This window comes from Thalassophryne amazonica, chromosome 17 (genome assembly GCF_902500255.1).
Source record: "Thalassophryne amazonica chromosome 17, fThaAma1.1, whole genome shotgun sequence".
Lineage (NCBI taxonomy): Eukaryota > Metazoa > Chordata > Actinopteri > Batrachoidiformes > Batrachoididae > Thalassophryne > Thalassophryne amazonica.
Genome location: NC_047119.1, coordinates 51,616,307 through 51,633,418, shown reverse-complemented (window position 1 = coordinate 51,633,418; position 17,112 = coordinate 51,616,307). Strand labels below are relative to the sequence as shown.

At 41.6% G+C, this 17,112-nt stretch overlaps 1 protein-coding gene and 1 pseudogene across 2 annotated transcripts in view; both read left to right on the top strand.

Moving 5' to 3' along the window:
- The window catches only part of arrdc1b (arrestin domain containing 1b), a 78,711-nt gene extending 62,413 nt beyond the window's left edge, over positions 1 to 16,298 (top strand). For both annotated transcript variants that reach the window (XM_034193102.1, XM_034193103.1), the window contains exons 4-8: positions 5,906 to 6,060; positions 6,428 to 6,610; positions 7,878 to 8,054; positions 9,787 to 10,255; positions 15,143 to 16,298. In XM_034193102.1, coding sequence (XP_034048993.1) covers positions 5,906 to 6,060; positions 6,428 to 6,610; positions 7,878 to 8,054; positions 9,787 to 10,255; positions 15,143 to 15,207 — 1,049 coding nt within the window. In that variant the 3' untranslated portion in view covers positions 15,208 to 16,298. The remainder of the gene's footprint in view (positions 1 to 5,905; positions 6,061 to 6,427; positions 6,611 to 7,877; positions 8,055 to 9,786; positions 10,256 to 15,142) is intronic.
- Positions 15,341 to 16,660, top strand: LOC117530141 (annotated as a pseudogene).
- Positions 16,661 to 17,112: the final 452 nt, after the last annotated feature.

Below are 17,112 nucleotides of genomic sequence, written 5' to 3'. Positions count from 1 at the left end.
GTTTCATACCACATCCACTGTGGAGACCTGAGGAAACAACAAGAACTGCCACCAGATAGGTAACTTGGTTTAAAAAAAGAACAGACAATGCCGATTGGGAGTGAATGGAGGTGACACCAGCGTTTTAAGACTGTATGTCAGTTCTGCATTAAAGGTGCTCTTGCTAAGCATTTAAATATTGATAAGAGGTCTGTCCGAAAACTAACGGACCTTTTTATTTTTTTTCAAAAACTATATGGATTTGAATCATGCGCTTGCATCAGCCAAGCTTGAACCTTTGTGCGCATGCATGAGTTTTTCACGCCTGTCGGTTGTGTCATTCGTCTGTGGGCAGGCTTTGAGTGAGCACTGGTCCACCCCCTTGTCGGATTTTCATTGTCAGGGAAATGGCAGAGCGACTGCCGCTTTGCTCCATGAAATTTTTTTCAGAAACTGTTAGAGACAGCCAGTTGGAAACCATTCGAAAGATTCAGATGGCTTTTGGTGAAGATTCTGTCGGCATCACACGGATTAAGGAGTGTTAAAACCTTTTTAAAGACGGCCCACAGCGGCTTAGGGCGCGCGGCGCACTGAGCGGCCATCGACAGGCTGGAACGACCAGATTATTTCCGAACTGAACGCTGTGTTGATCCGGGACATCGTGTGACTACCACAGAAATGGCAAGAGAGCTGGACATAGTACTTTTGTGGCACATTCCACTGTTACAGGAGATTTTGTAATGAAAGATGTGCGGAGGAATTCGCGCGTCGGCACGGAGCCGCACATAGCGCACAACAAAAAAACACCTCCGTGTTGGAAGTCTCACAGGACATGTTGTGGCATGTCCAGCTGTTACACAATTTCTCGGATACTCACTCGACGGAAAAGCCTTCGAAAGCCGTCTGAATCTTCCGAATGGTTTCCAACACGGAGGTGGTTTTTTTGTTGCACACCATGAGCCTCCCAAGGGAGGTGTTCCAGACACGTACAGCTGGGAGGAGACCCTGGGGAAGACCCAGGACTAGGTGGAGAGATTATATCTCCACACTGTCCTGGGAACGTCTCGGAATCCCCCAGTCAGAGGTGGTCAGTGTGGCCTGGGAAAGGGAAGTTTGAGGTCCCCTACTGGAGCTGTTTTCCCCATGACCCGAACCCGGATAAGCGGTTGAAGATGAGTTCTCTATAAAAAAAAAGTGCCAAAACTTGAATATTCCACCCACAGGAGCCACAAAAATGTTGGATTACAGCCTACATACATCTGGCTTTTCCAACACAGTGAATTGTTAGACCTGTTAAGATTCCAACTGCCATTCCTTCTGCTCCATGGAGGGAGGGACAGGGAAGGGCCGATTGAGAAGGGAAGCTTTGTTTGATTCCTGCAAATAGAAATGATGTGACATCTAGACTAGTGGCAGAAAAATCATTCAGGGAACATTTAACATTGTTAAGCCGCGTTCACACCGGGCGTGACGCAAGCGACAGCGGTGACAGGTTGCCATGTAATCCCTATGGAAGGACACGCGAGCGAATCGCCCGTGAAGATTATTGTATTTATTAACTACACAGATGTATAATAAAACAAATGGTGACTGGTTTATAAACACAATTATGACAGAGAGCGAGCAGCAGCACTGCAGCAGCACCGCAGCAGCGGCAGTGGACAGTTTTTTTTATTGTTTACATGTGCGCGCGTGAACGGGACAGGAGGTCCTCAAACTGGGTCCTGCAGAGGCAGAAATACCGCTGAAAGCGGCCGTCATCCAGACGCAGCTCCTGCAGCAAATAATGATACTCCTCAAATTGGGAACGTCTCATGAGGATGTTGTGAACCCAGGGACGGCGCTGCTGGCGACATTTGTCAGCTTTCCACAACAATTAAGAGCACAGCAACTCGCTCCGTGTGATCAAGGTCTGCCATGTTAACTTGACTGACAACCGGAGCCAGGCGAGTGGAATGGAAGCTCCTCCTATTTGATGACGCACTGGGGCGAATTTTCGCAGCGAAAGCAGAGCGACACACCAGGCGTCGCGCCCGGTGTGAACGCGGCTTTAGGCTAGGAATCAGAAATATACAAAAATGACTTGATCAAAAGATGTAGCTTTGGTTGTTCTCAGATTTTAATTTTTTAAACAAAGGACTGACAGGAAAAGATTATGAAAGAGTCTCATCTCACCTGACCCTGTTGCGTGAATCTGCAGCTTCGAGGCATCAGGTGTTGTGGCCTGATCCATTTCTCACGGGGAACAAAGAGAGGAGGAAGGCTTAGGTCGAGATAACCTCAGCGCAAGGACACTTAGAAGAATGAATAAGATCTGATGAACTAGAGGACAGCCTCATTTCAGCGACCAGCTGAAAAGAGTGAAGGGAAATGTGAGACTAGACCAAAAGATACGTCTGTGATGTATGCACACGTCAGCTTGTTTCTTTTCAGATGCACCGAATAAAACACAGTGTGCACCTGTATCATATACTGCAATATGAACTTATATAAATACTACTTTAAAAACAATACTCAACCAGTGCATTCTAACCACAAGTGACAGCTATTTTTTTTTCTCAAGAACTCTATTTTAAGAATAAATATACAAACTTAGTATATACATTATTACTGACACCCATTTTTCTGCCATATTTATGCTTTGGAGTGTCCAGGGCTTTCTGCACAAAATTCTGCCTGAAGAGGGGGTGGGCCAATGCATGAACACGGCCAATATTATGTTTGTCAGAACATCCATTTCAATAACATGTCTGATTACATCACAGATAACTCACCCATTTGTGTCCATTTTTGTCCGTTACAAATCCTTTTCTCATTCATTAAATGTGTTTCTTGTTAGCTGATGTCTGGCGAGTGTGTTGGAAAGTTAATTGTGTGCATGCTCAAAACTTTGAGTGGACATCAGACAGAAAAGTTTCCCAATGCACATTTGTTTTGTCCTGTCCTTGTTCATAGCTTGCAAGTGAATGTCCAGTTGACGTTAAGCTACTTTCATGTCAGCAGCAGGAGAAACCTTCACAGCAGCATTACATCTACAGCGGCAGACTGCAGGAGGTGACGTGAGGCGCAGTGCACAGTAGCAGTGCCATTGTTCCGCACATGCTAATCACGCACTACGCGTAGGCAGTGGTGGGCACAGCTAATCAAAAGGTTAGCTTCGATAACCACTAATCAGCTAACTGAAAAGTTAACTTTCGTAACGCTAAACCGATAAACCACTAAAAAAAATTTTGCGGAAGCTACAGCTAACCACTAACTTTCAGTATTGTCTCCAGTACACTGACAAGCTGGTTTTAAGTTTAAGCATGCTAATGCTTCTGATTCGAATCAAAGACGATCACAAACCCAACACAATGAGTCAGTGCTTCTGTCTTTGTACGCGCTGCTCACTGCTGTAAGGAAGAGTCATTTACATTCACAGCATACAGCGGTCCAGACGTGAGGCCAAAGTCCTCAAAACGAAAGCAGGTTTGACTTATGGTTTTGATTTATAAACCAAATTAATCCAGATAGTTTACATTAATGTCAACACTGTCATTTGTACAAGGTGAAAATATAACACATATCTTTTAATTTTAAAATAATACACAAATTCTGAAGTTTTGAACATTAACACACGCAGATGCCAAAAGGCATTATGTGTAAACTGAGCCTCCGCTCATCACTGATTGGTTGATTCATTATATGTAAAAACCAACACACAACAAGTTACTGTAACGTGTGTTGGTTTTTACAAATAAATGTGTATTTGTAAAATGTCATTTTTTTCTTTTGTAAAAAAAAAAAGCATTTGCAATACTGAAAATTCTGTTTAAGTTGAGATTCAGCAACAACCGTGTGATATAACCAGGCACCATCCACTCCGACGCGTGAATACGGCAGTTAGAAAAATGGGTGCCAGTAATAATGTATATGTTAAGTTTGTAGATTTATTCTTAAAATACAGTCCTTTAGAGAAAAATAACTGCCACTTGTGGTTAGAATGCACTGGTTAAGTATTGTTGTTTTTAAAGTAATATTTATGTAAGTTCATATACCAGTATATGATACAGATGCATAATCTGTGTTGCTATAATTGAACATGAACATATCTGGTAGTTTGTGTTATTGAGTCTGTTCTCTGTCAGTAGTTTTTTTCCATAATTTGTTGAATCACACCATAAAAGTCAGAAAGTGTCCTTATGTCTGATGATGGCTCAGATCGGGAAGGGTTTGGCTTGTTCTTCACCTCTCTGCTGTTCACTAAAGTCTGTGTTCATTTCACGACAAAATAATTGTGCATTTCCTGCACTGCACTGTAATTCTGTTGTATCTGTTCATTTAATTGTCAACATTGGCTTTTTATTATTCTTGTGCACATTGAATTGGTCACATTGGAATTTTTATTTTAAGATTATGTAAGATTAATTGTAGACCTGAAACCAACATTTATTGTTATTGTTTTAATGGGGCATTATTATCAATCATTTTAAAAATAACCTCCTCCGATATCTTTAATCTTTTGGTTTTGCGTTTTCCATGTCTTCCTGCTCTCCCCAAACCATTTATTCTGTTTTTGGTGTCGTCATTGGCGTCTTTGATAACTCTTTACAGCATTGGCAGATGGGTAATGTGAAGGCAACACTGCACAATCAGGATTAATTGCCCATAGTTTATTCTGCGCAATGTCGGAAAATAGTAAAAATTTCATGATGCGTAACGCACGACTGGCGTGGGACTGAGAGTGCATACATCTACCAAAGGACAACGTATTCCCCTGAAGCAATTATTATGGTATCTGAAAAGTTAAACATGATATTTTGTACATAATATTACACTATGTTTTACACTTAGTGTTCAGAAACACAGCATTAGGGTTAGGCATATAATGAGAATAAGAGGAATATCTGCTTTTTTTGCAGTCACAAGATTCACCTTTGGGGGGGGGGGGGGGGTGACATTTTCACAAAGTCCTAGCTGACAAATACATGGGATATGTGCGCATTTTATTTTGAAATACTTTTCAAACATTTTATTTTGAATTTCGTGAGGATAATCTGCAATGACAAACAACCTCTGTGACAAAGACAAAATAAAGATGAATGAGAGAAAATGAAAGAAAGTATTGACTCAGAGAAAAGCAGAAAATTCCTCATATTTGAATCTGGACATTTGAGCTTGGTAAATGACTCCAAGTGTGCTCTTACTTTGCCAATTTTGGAAAGATAATAAGTAAAAAAAAAAAAAAACACAAACAAACCAGTCAGAGCTTGACATCGGGTGCAGTTGGTAGTGGAAGTAGCATTGTAGAACATTGCGACCAATCGAACAAGTTTTAAACATGATTTAAAAAATTTGTGACGTCAGGTGATCCAAAAAAGTGAATAATCAGATTTAATTGTTACAGGTCAGGGTAAGCTTGTGTATAAGTAGGTGAAAGTGGAGAATCAGGTACAGTAATCAGGACCTGTCGTTCTGATCCTCCTCCACAACAGGAAATCAGTGAAAAGCCTGTCATGCTCTTCAACAGAAGACAGTTTGGAAATGTTAACAGTGAACTTTTAGCTTTTTTGCAAAAGTGTGGGGAAAAATGCAGTAGTGTTTTGCCCGTGTACTGGTGCATGGACAAAAACAATTGCGTAATTTGAATCATATATAATCAGGTGGACTCTGCATTGATTGGTTACAATTGCATGTATTCGAATATACAAGAGTACTGTGATTACATAATAATTTTGGCTACCATTGTGTAAAAAAAAAAAAAAAAAAATCTGACCTAATTTCCTCAATTTTTAAATTGGGATGGAAATCGGGGCTAAAAATCAGGAAATGGCCGTAATGTCAGAAAAATCGCAATGTAAAATTTTGCCTCATGTTTACCCACTGATGTTTTGTCACGTATGTCAAAGTAATGTCTCAACTTCTCTTATCTTACTGATCGACCCAGTTGCTGCACCGACGTCCTTTGAGGGGCCTTTTGGGAAGATTGTTTATCGCGTAAGGGCGGTGATTGACACACCTCGCTTCTCAAAGGACTACAAAGCCCAGAAGCCCTTCTACCTGCTGAACCTGCTCAACCTCAATGAGGTGCCAGACATCGAAGTGAGTGTCTGCTGTCTCCTTTGTCTCACCCTGACCAAAGTTCACCAAAGCATGACAGTGTCGTTTGATTGTTAATCCTTGTTGCTCTTTTCATTGTTTCATGGATTTACCTTCACAAACGTAAAGCTTGTGCAGCGCTGTGCTTTCTGAGTTAGAGTAACAGTTCATGTGACCTGGAGACCACATGAAAGCCGTAATGTATCTCCTTATTCAATCAGTCTTCCTCTTGTTCAACATTTATTTGATTTCATGGTCGAGAGCTAATTCACTTCCTGCTTTTGCTTGCACACGCTCTAACAGTCAGTTTCCTGTTATTTTAGAGCTCATCGGACTCGGCAAACACTTACCCGTTGCTTTGTTTCTACAGCAACTAAGTTACGCTGTGACCACGAAGAAGTTCAACTACCTCCTGGTGAAGACTGGGACGTTGATGCTGAAGGCCCGCAGTGACCTGAAGGGTTACATCCCCGGGCAGGTCATCAAGTTAGCCACTGAGATCCACAACAAGTCTGGAAAGGACACGGGATGCGTACTGGCCAGTCTGATCCAGGTGACTGCTGGATTTCTGATTAGTCATCAAAACACTAATTAAAAAAATAAGGCTGTATGATATGTCCTAAAATTTATATCATGGAATAATTTGAAGCACGAATGATAACATATGTGTCATGATATATTATTACCTTTTTTTAAATCTTATGGCAGCTTTGACTCAACTCTTAACTGTATCACTAAAGTAGGTTTCACATAGTACAGAGGTATTTTAAGAATGTTTATTGTACAGAATTGCAAGTCAAATCTTTGAGAATGCACTGATGCTGCGCTTTGCCACATCCACGACACCACAGAACCATCCCAGGTCCCAGATGGTAACCACCCAGACAGACAACCAGTCTATTCCCACATCTCTAAAACAACCATCAATTTTCCACAGCAAGGCGAAAGGTGGATGTCCCCTTGGCCTTCTCCAGCGACTGGGGTCCAATAGCACTCATACACCAAGAGAGAGACTGGCCACATGACCGAAACATTGAAGATGACTCACAGTGCAGGTGATCCTCCTCAGCTTAGTCTCATCTTTTGAGGACCCCAGTTGCTGAAGAAGACCAAGGGGATGCCCACATTTAACCTGGCTGCTGCAGATAGATGTATGTTTTGGAGATGTGGGAATGGACCTATTGTCTGTCTGGGTTGTTGCCATCTAGGATCCAAGGCAGTTCCATGGTGTCATGGATGCTGTAAAGCACAGCACCAGTGCATGCTCCCAGACTAGACTTGCCTACTGTCTGACTTCTTACTTCCGAACAAAAGTCCATACAACATCATCGCGGTCTTTCATTGTGTGTAGTCCCTTTTGACATTTGAGAACTCACATGTTCCAGATGATTCAACGGGTTACAAGAGAACTTGGGCCCCGGGAGAACTCGGCCTGGGTTAAGAACTTCAACTCGGGTTGGGGTAGGATTAGCCCCGGGCCTAGTTCACGCCTCGGGCCAAGTTTGCACCGAGCCAAGTTCTCTTGTATCCATCCACTCACCGGTGCAGGCTGATGATATCGACCCCTCCTCTAGTGGTTAAACCACTATAAACAAAATCCATACACCATAAAACAGTATCATTTAATTCAGTGGATTTGTAGGAAACTATTTCGTTTAAGGTTTAGTATAAAGGGGCGGAGCCACCACAACATTGATAACGAAATGTGCACGTTTGTTACTGTAGGTTTGCTGATACAGGTTTTACTGGTTTGTGTTTACACATAGTCACATGATGTTGACGTCTTTGTGTGTACTGTGATGTATGTTTTTCAACACCAGAAAGTAACCTACAAGACCAAGCGGCCACTGTTTGACCTGCGGGCCATAGCAGAGGTGGAGGGAGCTGGAGTGAAAGCAGGCAAACACGCAGAGTGGAGGGAGCAGATCATCGTGCCTCCTCTTCCTCAGTCCGTGCTAGCTGGATGCAGCCTCATTGACATTGAATATTTCATTCAGGTGGGAGCACATTTTGTTCACCACAGTGTGCAAGAGTAATCTGAGATTGCAGTGCCTCACAAATCACCAGTAGACAGAGTAGGTCTATAGGTCTGTTTCCACTGCCAGAAATGAACGTACTTCCCAGATGTTGGGAATGTTTCAGGAATGGCCCCATAATTTTCCTCCTCAGCCGCTGATTATCTGTTACGGTAAAGACCCGCTGGGCTCATGCAGCTGCATGACAGTTTCGGCCTCAATGTAAATTCAGAGTATACCTGAAATCAACAGTTATTGCAGTCGAGGGAACTGACATGGTGCTGCTTTTCTGTTTGATGATGGAAGCCACTGTACTCATTGGGACCTTCAAAGCAGCACAAATGTTTCTGTACCCTTCCCCAGATTTATGCCTCAAGAGAATCCTGTCTCTCGAGGCACAAATGTCATGCTTGGTTTGTGCTCTGACATGCACTGTCAACTGTCCAATCAACCGAATTTACCTCAGGTGGACTCCAGTTAAGCTGTAGAAACATCTCGAGGATGATCAGTGGAAACAAGATGTATCTAAGCTCAATTTTGAGCTTCATGGCAAAGGCTGTGAATGCTTATGTACATGTCATTTCTTAGGGGTTTTTTTTTTTTTTTTTTTTTTAATAAATTTGCAAAAATCTAAAAAAAAAAAAAAAAAAACTTTTTTCACATTGTCATTATGGGGTATTGTGTGTAGGAATGGGCAAAACTGCCCAAAGATATGTGCACCAAACTTATGGCATCATATTCAAGAAGACCTGAGGCTGTAATTGCTGCCAAAGGTGCATCAACAAAGTATTGAGCGAAGGGTGTGAATACTTATGTACATGTGATTTCTTAGTTTTTTATTTTTAATAAATTTGCAAAAAAAAAAAAGCCTAACGCCTTAACCACTAGACCACCTCCCCCAAATTAGGCTGTAACATAACAAGATGTGGGGAAAAAATGAAGCACTGTGAAGACTTTCTGGATGCACTGTAGGGTCTGCTCCTTTCCCTGCTCCTGACCAAGGCAGCATCTCTTCATCTGGAGTTGGTGCCCGGGTGCCAGACTGTGGCTGCCCACTGCTCCTAGTACTGTGGGTTAAATGCAGAGGACCAATTTAGTTGTATGAATGTACAATGACAATAAAGGCTTTTATTGTTATTATTATTATTATTATTATTATTCATCAGTGCCACGTTAATGTTGCAAAACTTACTGTGCAGACTACAAATGTTTTCTTATTTATCAGATATTTGCACATTAAATACCTAAGTGAATGATGGTACGATAGTTTTCATAAGGCCAGTGTCGAATAAGTTGAACCCTAGTGAGTTTGAGTTCATGACTGTATGAACACCAAACTCTGGGCACCAAAGGGGCGAAATTATCCAAATCGGTCTTGATCCAAAAATAAATCATGAAAGTTAGCATCAAGAAGGTTATTCAGCTGTTTGCTAAACCATACAGGATGAGATGACATGCCACAAAATGTTGTTGGGAAATGACTGAAAGCATCTTTTGAAGCTGGTTTGATTCTGCTGTCACTTGGTTGAGTGAAGAGCCTGGTTTGGTCAGGTTTGGTCCCACAGAGCTGAGGTTTTACGGGTCAGGACGTTTGTTTGTTTGTCCACTGCTATGAGGACACTTCTGAAGTAAGAATAATGGAATTGTTTTTTTTTTTATTATTATTATTATTTTAAAATGTAATTTCAGTCCTGCGGTTCCTTCTTTGTTACAGGTGTCCCTAAAATCTCCAGACGCAGTCGTGACTCTGCCCATTTACATCGGGAACATCGCCGTGAACTTGTCCCCATCGAGCACTATTCCTTCTACTCCACAGCAGTGTGGTTCATCCTCCACTGTCGCATCAGCCACTGCCACAGGGGTGATGCCCAGCGCCCCGCCGGCAGAGGAGCTTGGAGAGGAGATGTGTGCAGGCGGCCCAGCCAATGAGGAGATCCCCACCAAGAGCCACTCTCAACAGGATCCCTCCGGCCAACCCGTCACCATGTCGCCAAGCGCCTTCAGCCACGCCCCAGGTGCCGCTCTGCCTCCCGCCCACTGGCAGCCTGACGCCTCTGCTCCCCTGTTCTGTGTGTCAACAGGAGCCACGATCCCGTTCTTCACCGAGGGGAACGCCACGCCTGTCCCCACTTCCTGTTCTCTCATCCTCCCGCCAGAGTACAGCAGCTGGGACTACCCACACGGTTTGTTCTTCAAACACATATGATTATTTGCAAACTTCAGTAGCATTTCCCATCAAAGAAAAATACTTTTATTCAAATAAAGGGGTGTTACAGTAGACTATTCTATTTTTATTATGATGTGGAGAAGAGATGTATACTTTTGTGGAAACAGGGATGTCATTGCAAACATTTAACACGTTTCACTTTTCAATTCACATTTTCTGCTAAAACATATGCAAATGTATTAGAACTTATCATAACTGCAGTGAAAATAGATGGAATTATAATTTATGACAGCTGTGATACATGCTGACAGATATCAAGTCTGTTTTCAGCTTTACAAATTGTGTCATTGGGCACCGTCTGCCGTACTGGCTTGTTTAAACGGTCCTCTCATTACCTGAGGTAATCGGGCTGTGTGGAGTAATGCTCAAAGTAATCAGTCAGCCCATATACCGCCTCTATTATTACCCAAGGTTACAAATTTAATTTCTGTTCAGTCACAGCAGATGAAAGTTAAAGTAGACCTGCATTGAAATAAATGTGGTCAGATCTCAGAAAGAAATAGCTGATATGTATTTATAAGACCCTTATGAATGCAGTAAAGTAAATCTGCAAGCCCAAATTTGTAATTCAGCGGAGAAATCATTTAAAAATGACAAATTTGCAGCTAAAATTTGGCCCTCAGCGAAACTGTTTGTACATCCGGGTCATTGCAGTGACGTCTGGCAGAAGACGGAGCGCTCCCACCTTAAGTCCGATCCCACATTGAAATTGATTTTATCTGTTAGTAATGTTACTGCTATACACAACATCCAAAAGTAAGCAGCAATGAATGTGAGATACAGCTCTGCATACTCAGATTAGCGGCGACATCGACAGCGGGCGACGTTCTTCCCCTACGCCTCGCTCTCTGCATCCGCTGCGCTTACTGAGTCTGCGTGCGATAAACGCCGAAGCGGGCCACTCACATCGCCCCCGTGTCTGCTGTGCAGCCGGCACCATGTCCTTGTCTACTGAATGGAGGTGCAGCCAACTTGGCAAAAGTCCAGAGACTACGCTCACTGTTTTGATGCGGAGCGGCCGGTGACACCTGTTGCTGCAAGGACAGACTTTCCGCAGCACCGCACGTCTCGGTAATCAGAGCCGCAGAGCTCCGTGGCCGCTGAGAGAGGTTTATATCTTTTTAATGACTTGGATTCTTTGCGGGTCCCGCCTCCGTACCCCGTGACGGTAACACCAGAGGTGAAAGACAGTAGATTTTCAATGCGACAAACGACAAACTCAATCAAACAGGCGTATGAAAAAGTCCCCCAAAATAATTTTCAAGCACAAATAAAACAAATGTGTACTCACCAAACGTGCCGCAAGACAATATGAAGTTTTAAAAAAAGTAGATCCTTCCGTATAAGACAAGAAAAAGGTGCAGATGCAAACTGACGTAAATCCACAAATTACAGTTGGCGCGCGCAATGCATGCTGGGATAGGGTCTTTTCCCTGACGTCTCGGCAGCGTCCCGGATGTGCTGACAGTTTGGCGGAGGGCTAAATTTTAGCTGTAAATTTGTCATTTTTAAATGAAGATTTCTCCATTGAATGACAGATCTGGGCTTGCAGATTTACTTTACTACATTCAGAAGGATCTTATGTGTAAATATGTCATTTTTTGGTCAAAAGATCTGACTGCATTTATTTCAATGCAGGTCTACTTTAAGGTTAAGTACAATGACTGGAAGTGAAATGGGCCAACACACTTGAACCTGACCTACGTGGGCTGACCATATACAGTCTCCACTTCCTGTTACTTCCTGTTTTTGCACAGTGGTGCTCCATGGGATTTGGCAGTGCTACGGATAATGATTCGATCCACTGACATCAGTAGCCTTTTTGCTTAACGAATCCCTTATTAGTGCTTCAGAGTGGCTGTTTTTTTTAGGGTGTTTTATTGTGAAAATGACCATTTCTTTATGCTGATTACAGATCCTGTAGCGTGTCTGTAATCAACTGCTTCTGTAACGGCTCAGCTTTTGAAGCTTGAAACAATGAAACAGTGCTCTGATCCACTGCTTCATTGGTTCATTGCTTCGCTGCTTTTCAGAAGCAACAAGTCTGCTTCTTAACCCCTCTCAGAGCCATTTAAAAATGCCAATCGTGAGTACCTTTTGTGCAGATTAAAGTCATTAACTGGGACTCTTGTCTTGTTGCATACAAAAAATGAGAATCATCCTCTTTTCCGTTCGCACAGCTCCAAACGCTGTGCCACTCTCTGCCGAGTCAAGTTAGAGTCTGGTTGGAATTAATAACTTCAAAGCGAATCGCCGTATAAATCAAATGACACCTCTTTACAAACGTTGTAACACAGACAACAAATTACAACAGACTAAAACATTTTTTTTCCTCCCAAAATGAGAAGTCCTGTGTTCTTTATGAATTACATTGATGTTGGCTTGGAGCTCAGCCGGCTGTAAGAGTTCAGCCCAGAGGTATGGAGTTAGATTTGTGCCATTAATGTTTGAAAGGAAATGCTTTTGAGAAAAACTACAGATTTTATTCTTATTTATGCCCAGAGATCAAGGATCCAGTGACTAATTTCATATTTATTTACTTTAAGACTCAATATAATGTTATTGACATAGAAAACCTGTAAAGCCTACTTTTAGTACACAGAAAATTCACAGGAGGTATTGGTAAGGGAATCGATAAGGAATTGGATCGATAAGCTGAATCGATAATGGCATCGATATTGATAAAATCTTATCAATACCCATCCACACAGAGATGTTTAAATGTTTAAAAAAGATGTTTAAAATATAACAAAAGATAAAAATAGAAGAATAGAAGTTCTTTAAAAACACATGTTTGAAATGTTTGAAAAGGGTGTAAAATGTGTGAAAGAATAGAAAGATCTTTAAAAACATGTTTAAAATGTTTAGAAAGTCTGTAAAATGTGTAAATGAATAGACAGTTCCTTAAAAATGCACAAATACTTTTAAAATGTGTTTAAGATGTGTAAAAGAATAAAAAGAAACACACGAAGATGTTGAAATTGTGTGTATGCGTGTTGCGGGGGTAGGGGGGGGGTGCAGCTATTCATTTGTTCTCTGGGGGGCTCACTCTCCCACACTTTGAAAACCCCTGCTGTGAAAAGTCGTATACCGTATCCATACCCATAGCCGTATCCACAGTGACTTACGGTACAAGTCAGGAAAAGAAAAATAATATTCCAGATCAAAGGGTAACCGCTCAACCCACTGATCTATAACAGAGACACACAGCTAAACCAGTGCACCTGGAAATGGTACGGGGTGCTTTCATCTCACATTCTACACCATAAACGCTTACTAAAATAAAATTAATGCATGAGCCATGCAAAAATATGTGGGGTTTGAAAATAAAATGCAAGTTTGTATAACTAATTTGCAGGTTGGTTGAATTTAATTAATTTCTGCAAACCAAAAATAGACTGAACACTCAAACTGCTCAACATAAGAGGCAACACGCTGCTGTATTGCTTTTTGTTCTACGTGTTTGCTTGATTAGCGCGTAAGATCTGGCAACTGTACTCTCAACGCGTTCCGTTCAGTTAGTTCTAGCGTCGCTGGTCTTAGAACACCAATATTTTGCAGAAAATGCTGTGAAACGACGTCGGCATAATCACTGAATTAGAGGTGAGTATTGGCTTTGTTCCACTGGTAAATAATCACGACTTCTTTGAATACACGACGGTGCCAACTGGCTAACAGTGGTTAGCCAACCAACGCAGCGATAATTCAATATAAATAATAATTAAATTAGGCCTATTGAAGGCTGTTTTCCAGAATGACAGTTTATTTGTAGACTTAATTACCTGTCGATTATTACTGTTTTCTTATAAAATATTAGGCAGTAGTAAAAATAAGTTACATCTCAAAGTTCAAAATCTTCTGATATGTGGACCATTTAACAATCAAAAGTTCTATCATAAAACCGCCTTAAAGTACATTAAACCCAACTCTAAACTCTTGAAGTTATTTAAATCTTTTATTCATGCCAAAATACTAACGTGAGGTCATTTTTTTCTTAATAAATGAAAGTCCCCTTTATTTATTTATTGTTATTTTTTTAATCATTTAACTGAAAGGATTTTCTTTGGCATCACTATAATTTTATTCCTTAACATTCCAAATAAAAATTTGCAGTCTTATTTGCCAAAGCTTGCCCGGTCTAGAAACAGTTTAGGATTTGGCAGTGGCGATCTGTACGTAGCCATCTTTCTCATTGGCCAGTATAGGTCACATGATCATGAGGCTACATATTTGTACATGTAGATTACAAAACTACGTTAACCACAACCGCTAATCCTAACCATAACAACAACCACTAACTATAACAAGGCTGTGCTACGTAGGAAGCGAATTATTAATACACTACGTACAAATAGCCACTTCCTTAGGAGTTTGACTGGCATGGATTAAAGTATAGCGTCAAAACACCATGATACCATTTCTGTGGCCACACCATGGACCGAATCCAAAATGTCAGAGAAGGTGGATGATAATTAGTTATATTCTCTGATAAATTCTGGTGAACTGCGTGAAGTTTATTGAGAATTATTTGTTAGACATCTACAAATAATTCTCAATAAACTTTATAATAACTAGATATCAGCATGAGGTTGAATCAACTTTATATCTTAAATTGTAAGGAGTTAAAGATTGTTGGTAATTGGAATTTTGAGTAGTTACAATTTAACATCTGGTATCTGGATTTAACATTTCAAACTGACCCGTGTAGTTGACATGTAGTGACACATGTCTTAATTTTTGTTTTTGAAGTGTAATAAATATGTTTCAGCTATCATATGTTGTACTGACTGCTCTGTTTAACATGCTTTTTTTTTTTTTTCTTTCTTTCTTTCTTTTTTTTCAGAGCCTCCACCCACATACGAGGAAAGCTGCAGTAGCGGCGACTCTAGTTTCAACAGCAGACAGTAGCCGACATGTGCCAGATTTGGGTGAAAAAGTTTGAGCCGAAATGATGACAGAATGATGTTTGAGATCAACGAAATGTGGAACACTTTTATTCTAACCTTTGAGTGTCATTAGTTCCATGTTACTGTTCGTGCTTCCCATTAGATGCAAGATTTGTGACAGTTGACAGGAGCCAATGTTTGCGAAAATGGACAAAACTGAGTATCGTGCCATTATCAAATACCTGAATTTGAAGGGATTAACTCCCACACAAATCCATGCGGATATGGTTGGGACTTTAGGAGACAATGCTCCTTCATTTGCAACTGTGAAAAGGTGGGTAGCAGAATTCAAGAGGGGCAGAGAAAGACTCGAAGATGACCCAAGGTCTGGGCGACCTTCCACTGCCTCCACCCAGGCGAATATTGATCGTGTTCGGTGAATTGTGAGGGATGATAGTCGACTGACTATTCGCCACATAGCTGCTGCTGTTGGAATCTCCCACGAGAGAGTAGAGAACATTCTGTCTGCAGAACTTGGAATGGCAAAGGTGTCCACTCGATGGGTGCCGCGTATTTTGACTCCTGATCAAAAGCGAGCAAGACTGATTGCATCACAGGAGAACTTGAAGCGTTTTGAAGCAGATCCAGCTGATTTTGTGGAACGTTTTGTAACGCAGGTGGAGTGTTTGCTCCATCACTTTGAGCCCCCTCCTAAGAAATCCAAAGACCTTTCATCTACTGGGAAAGTGGGAGTCTTGGTTTTTTGGGATGCAAAGGGGCTTGTGTTTGCAAAGTACCTGCCAAAGGGGCAGCCTGTTAATGACGAATATTACGCCAGCTCACTAAAGCAGCTACGTGAAGCTATCAAGGTGAAACGCCCAAGCATGTTGACAAAAGGTGTCTTGTTTCATCAGTGTCCCTCCTCACAGGTCAGTTGTTGCCATGGATACTGCTGGACTGCAGCTTTGAATTCATTCCACAGCCGCCTTACTCTCCTGATTTGGCACCGTCAGATTTCCATCTGTTCCCCAACTTGAAGAAACAACTGACTGGAAAACACTTTAAGGATGAGAATGATGTGAAATCTGCCATTGAGGACGTCTTTGACAAGCACAATGAAGCCTTCTACACAGCGGGCATTCAAGCACTGCAGCACCGCTGGCAGAAGTGCGTGGACCTCCAAGGGGACTATGTTGACAAATAACTCTCAAAGAAACTTCTTCCAGAAGAGGGTGTTGTAGTCAGGCTCAGAACCTTTCACCCAGCGCATCGTGGCCAGCAAATCCGAGCTGCAGTCGCTGCTCGACCAATCAGGACAGATATGCCTGTGCCACTGGTGATGACATCATCCCCTCATGCGCCCTAAAGGTTTATTTGTCCTGTGATGAGTGAAAAGGGATTTTATTTTCTGTTTTTGTTTGAATTTTAAATTCTTTGTGCCACCCGGTAGCATTGTACAGAATCACTGTGCCTACAAGAAGTTTTACAGAACTTCATACATCATCTAGATGATTGGATGTGTGCGTGCGTGCGCGTGTGTGTGTGTTTTCAGGGATAAAGCATTCTGAAAATTGCTGGATTTGTGGAACCTGAGCATTCTGCAGTTCATTATCATATGGTGCATTTGACTACTGAGGTAGCATATTTAAGAAACGTCAAATTGTGGTTGGTTTTAGCATATACATTCTCACATTGGCATGTGTGGTTATCATGTAGTCATGCTCACCGTGGTCAACAATAATAGTTACTGGTCACTGCTAATCATAGTAGTCAAAAGTACTACATCCAGCACAACAGTATCTGGGAATCTGGTCATTCCAAGTGAGCTTTCCTCCCTGGTTTTTAAATAATTTTAGCATCTGTGATGCCTTGAATATGATTTTGGATCTCCCGAAGAGTCAAATGTACAAGACCGAAACTTTTATTT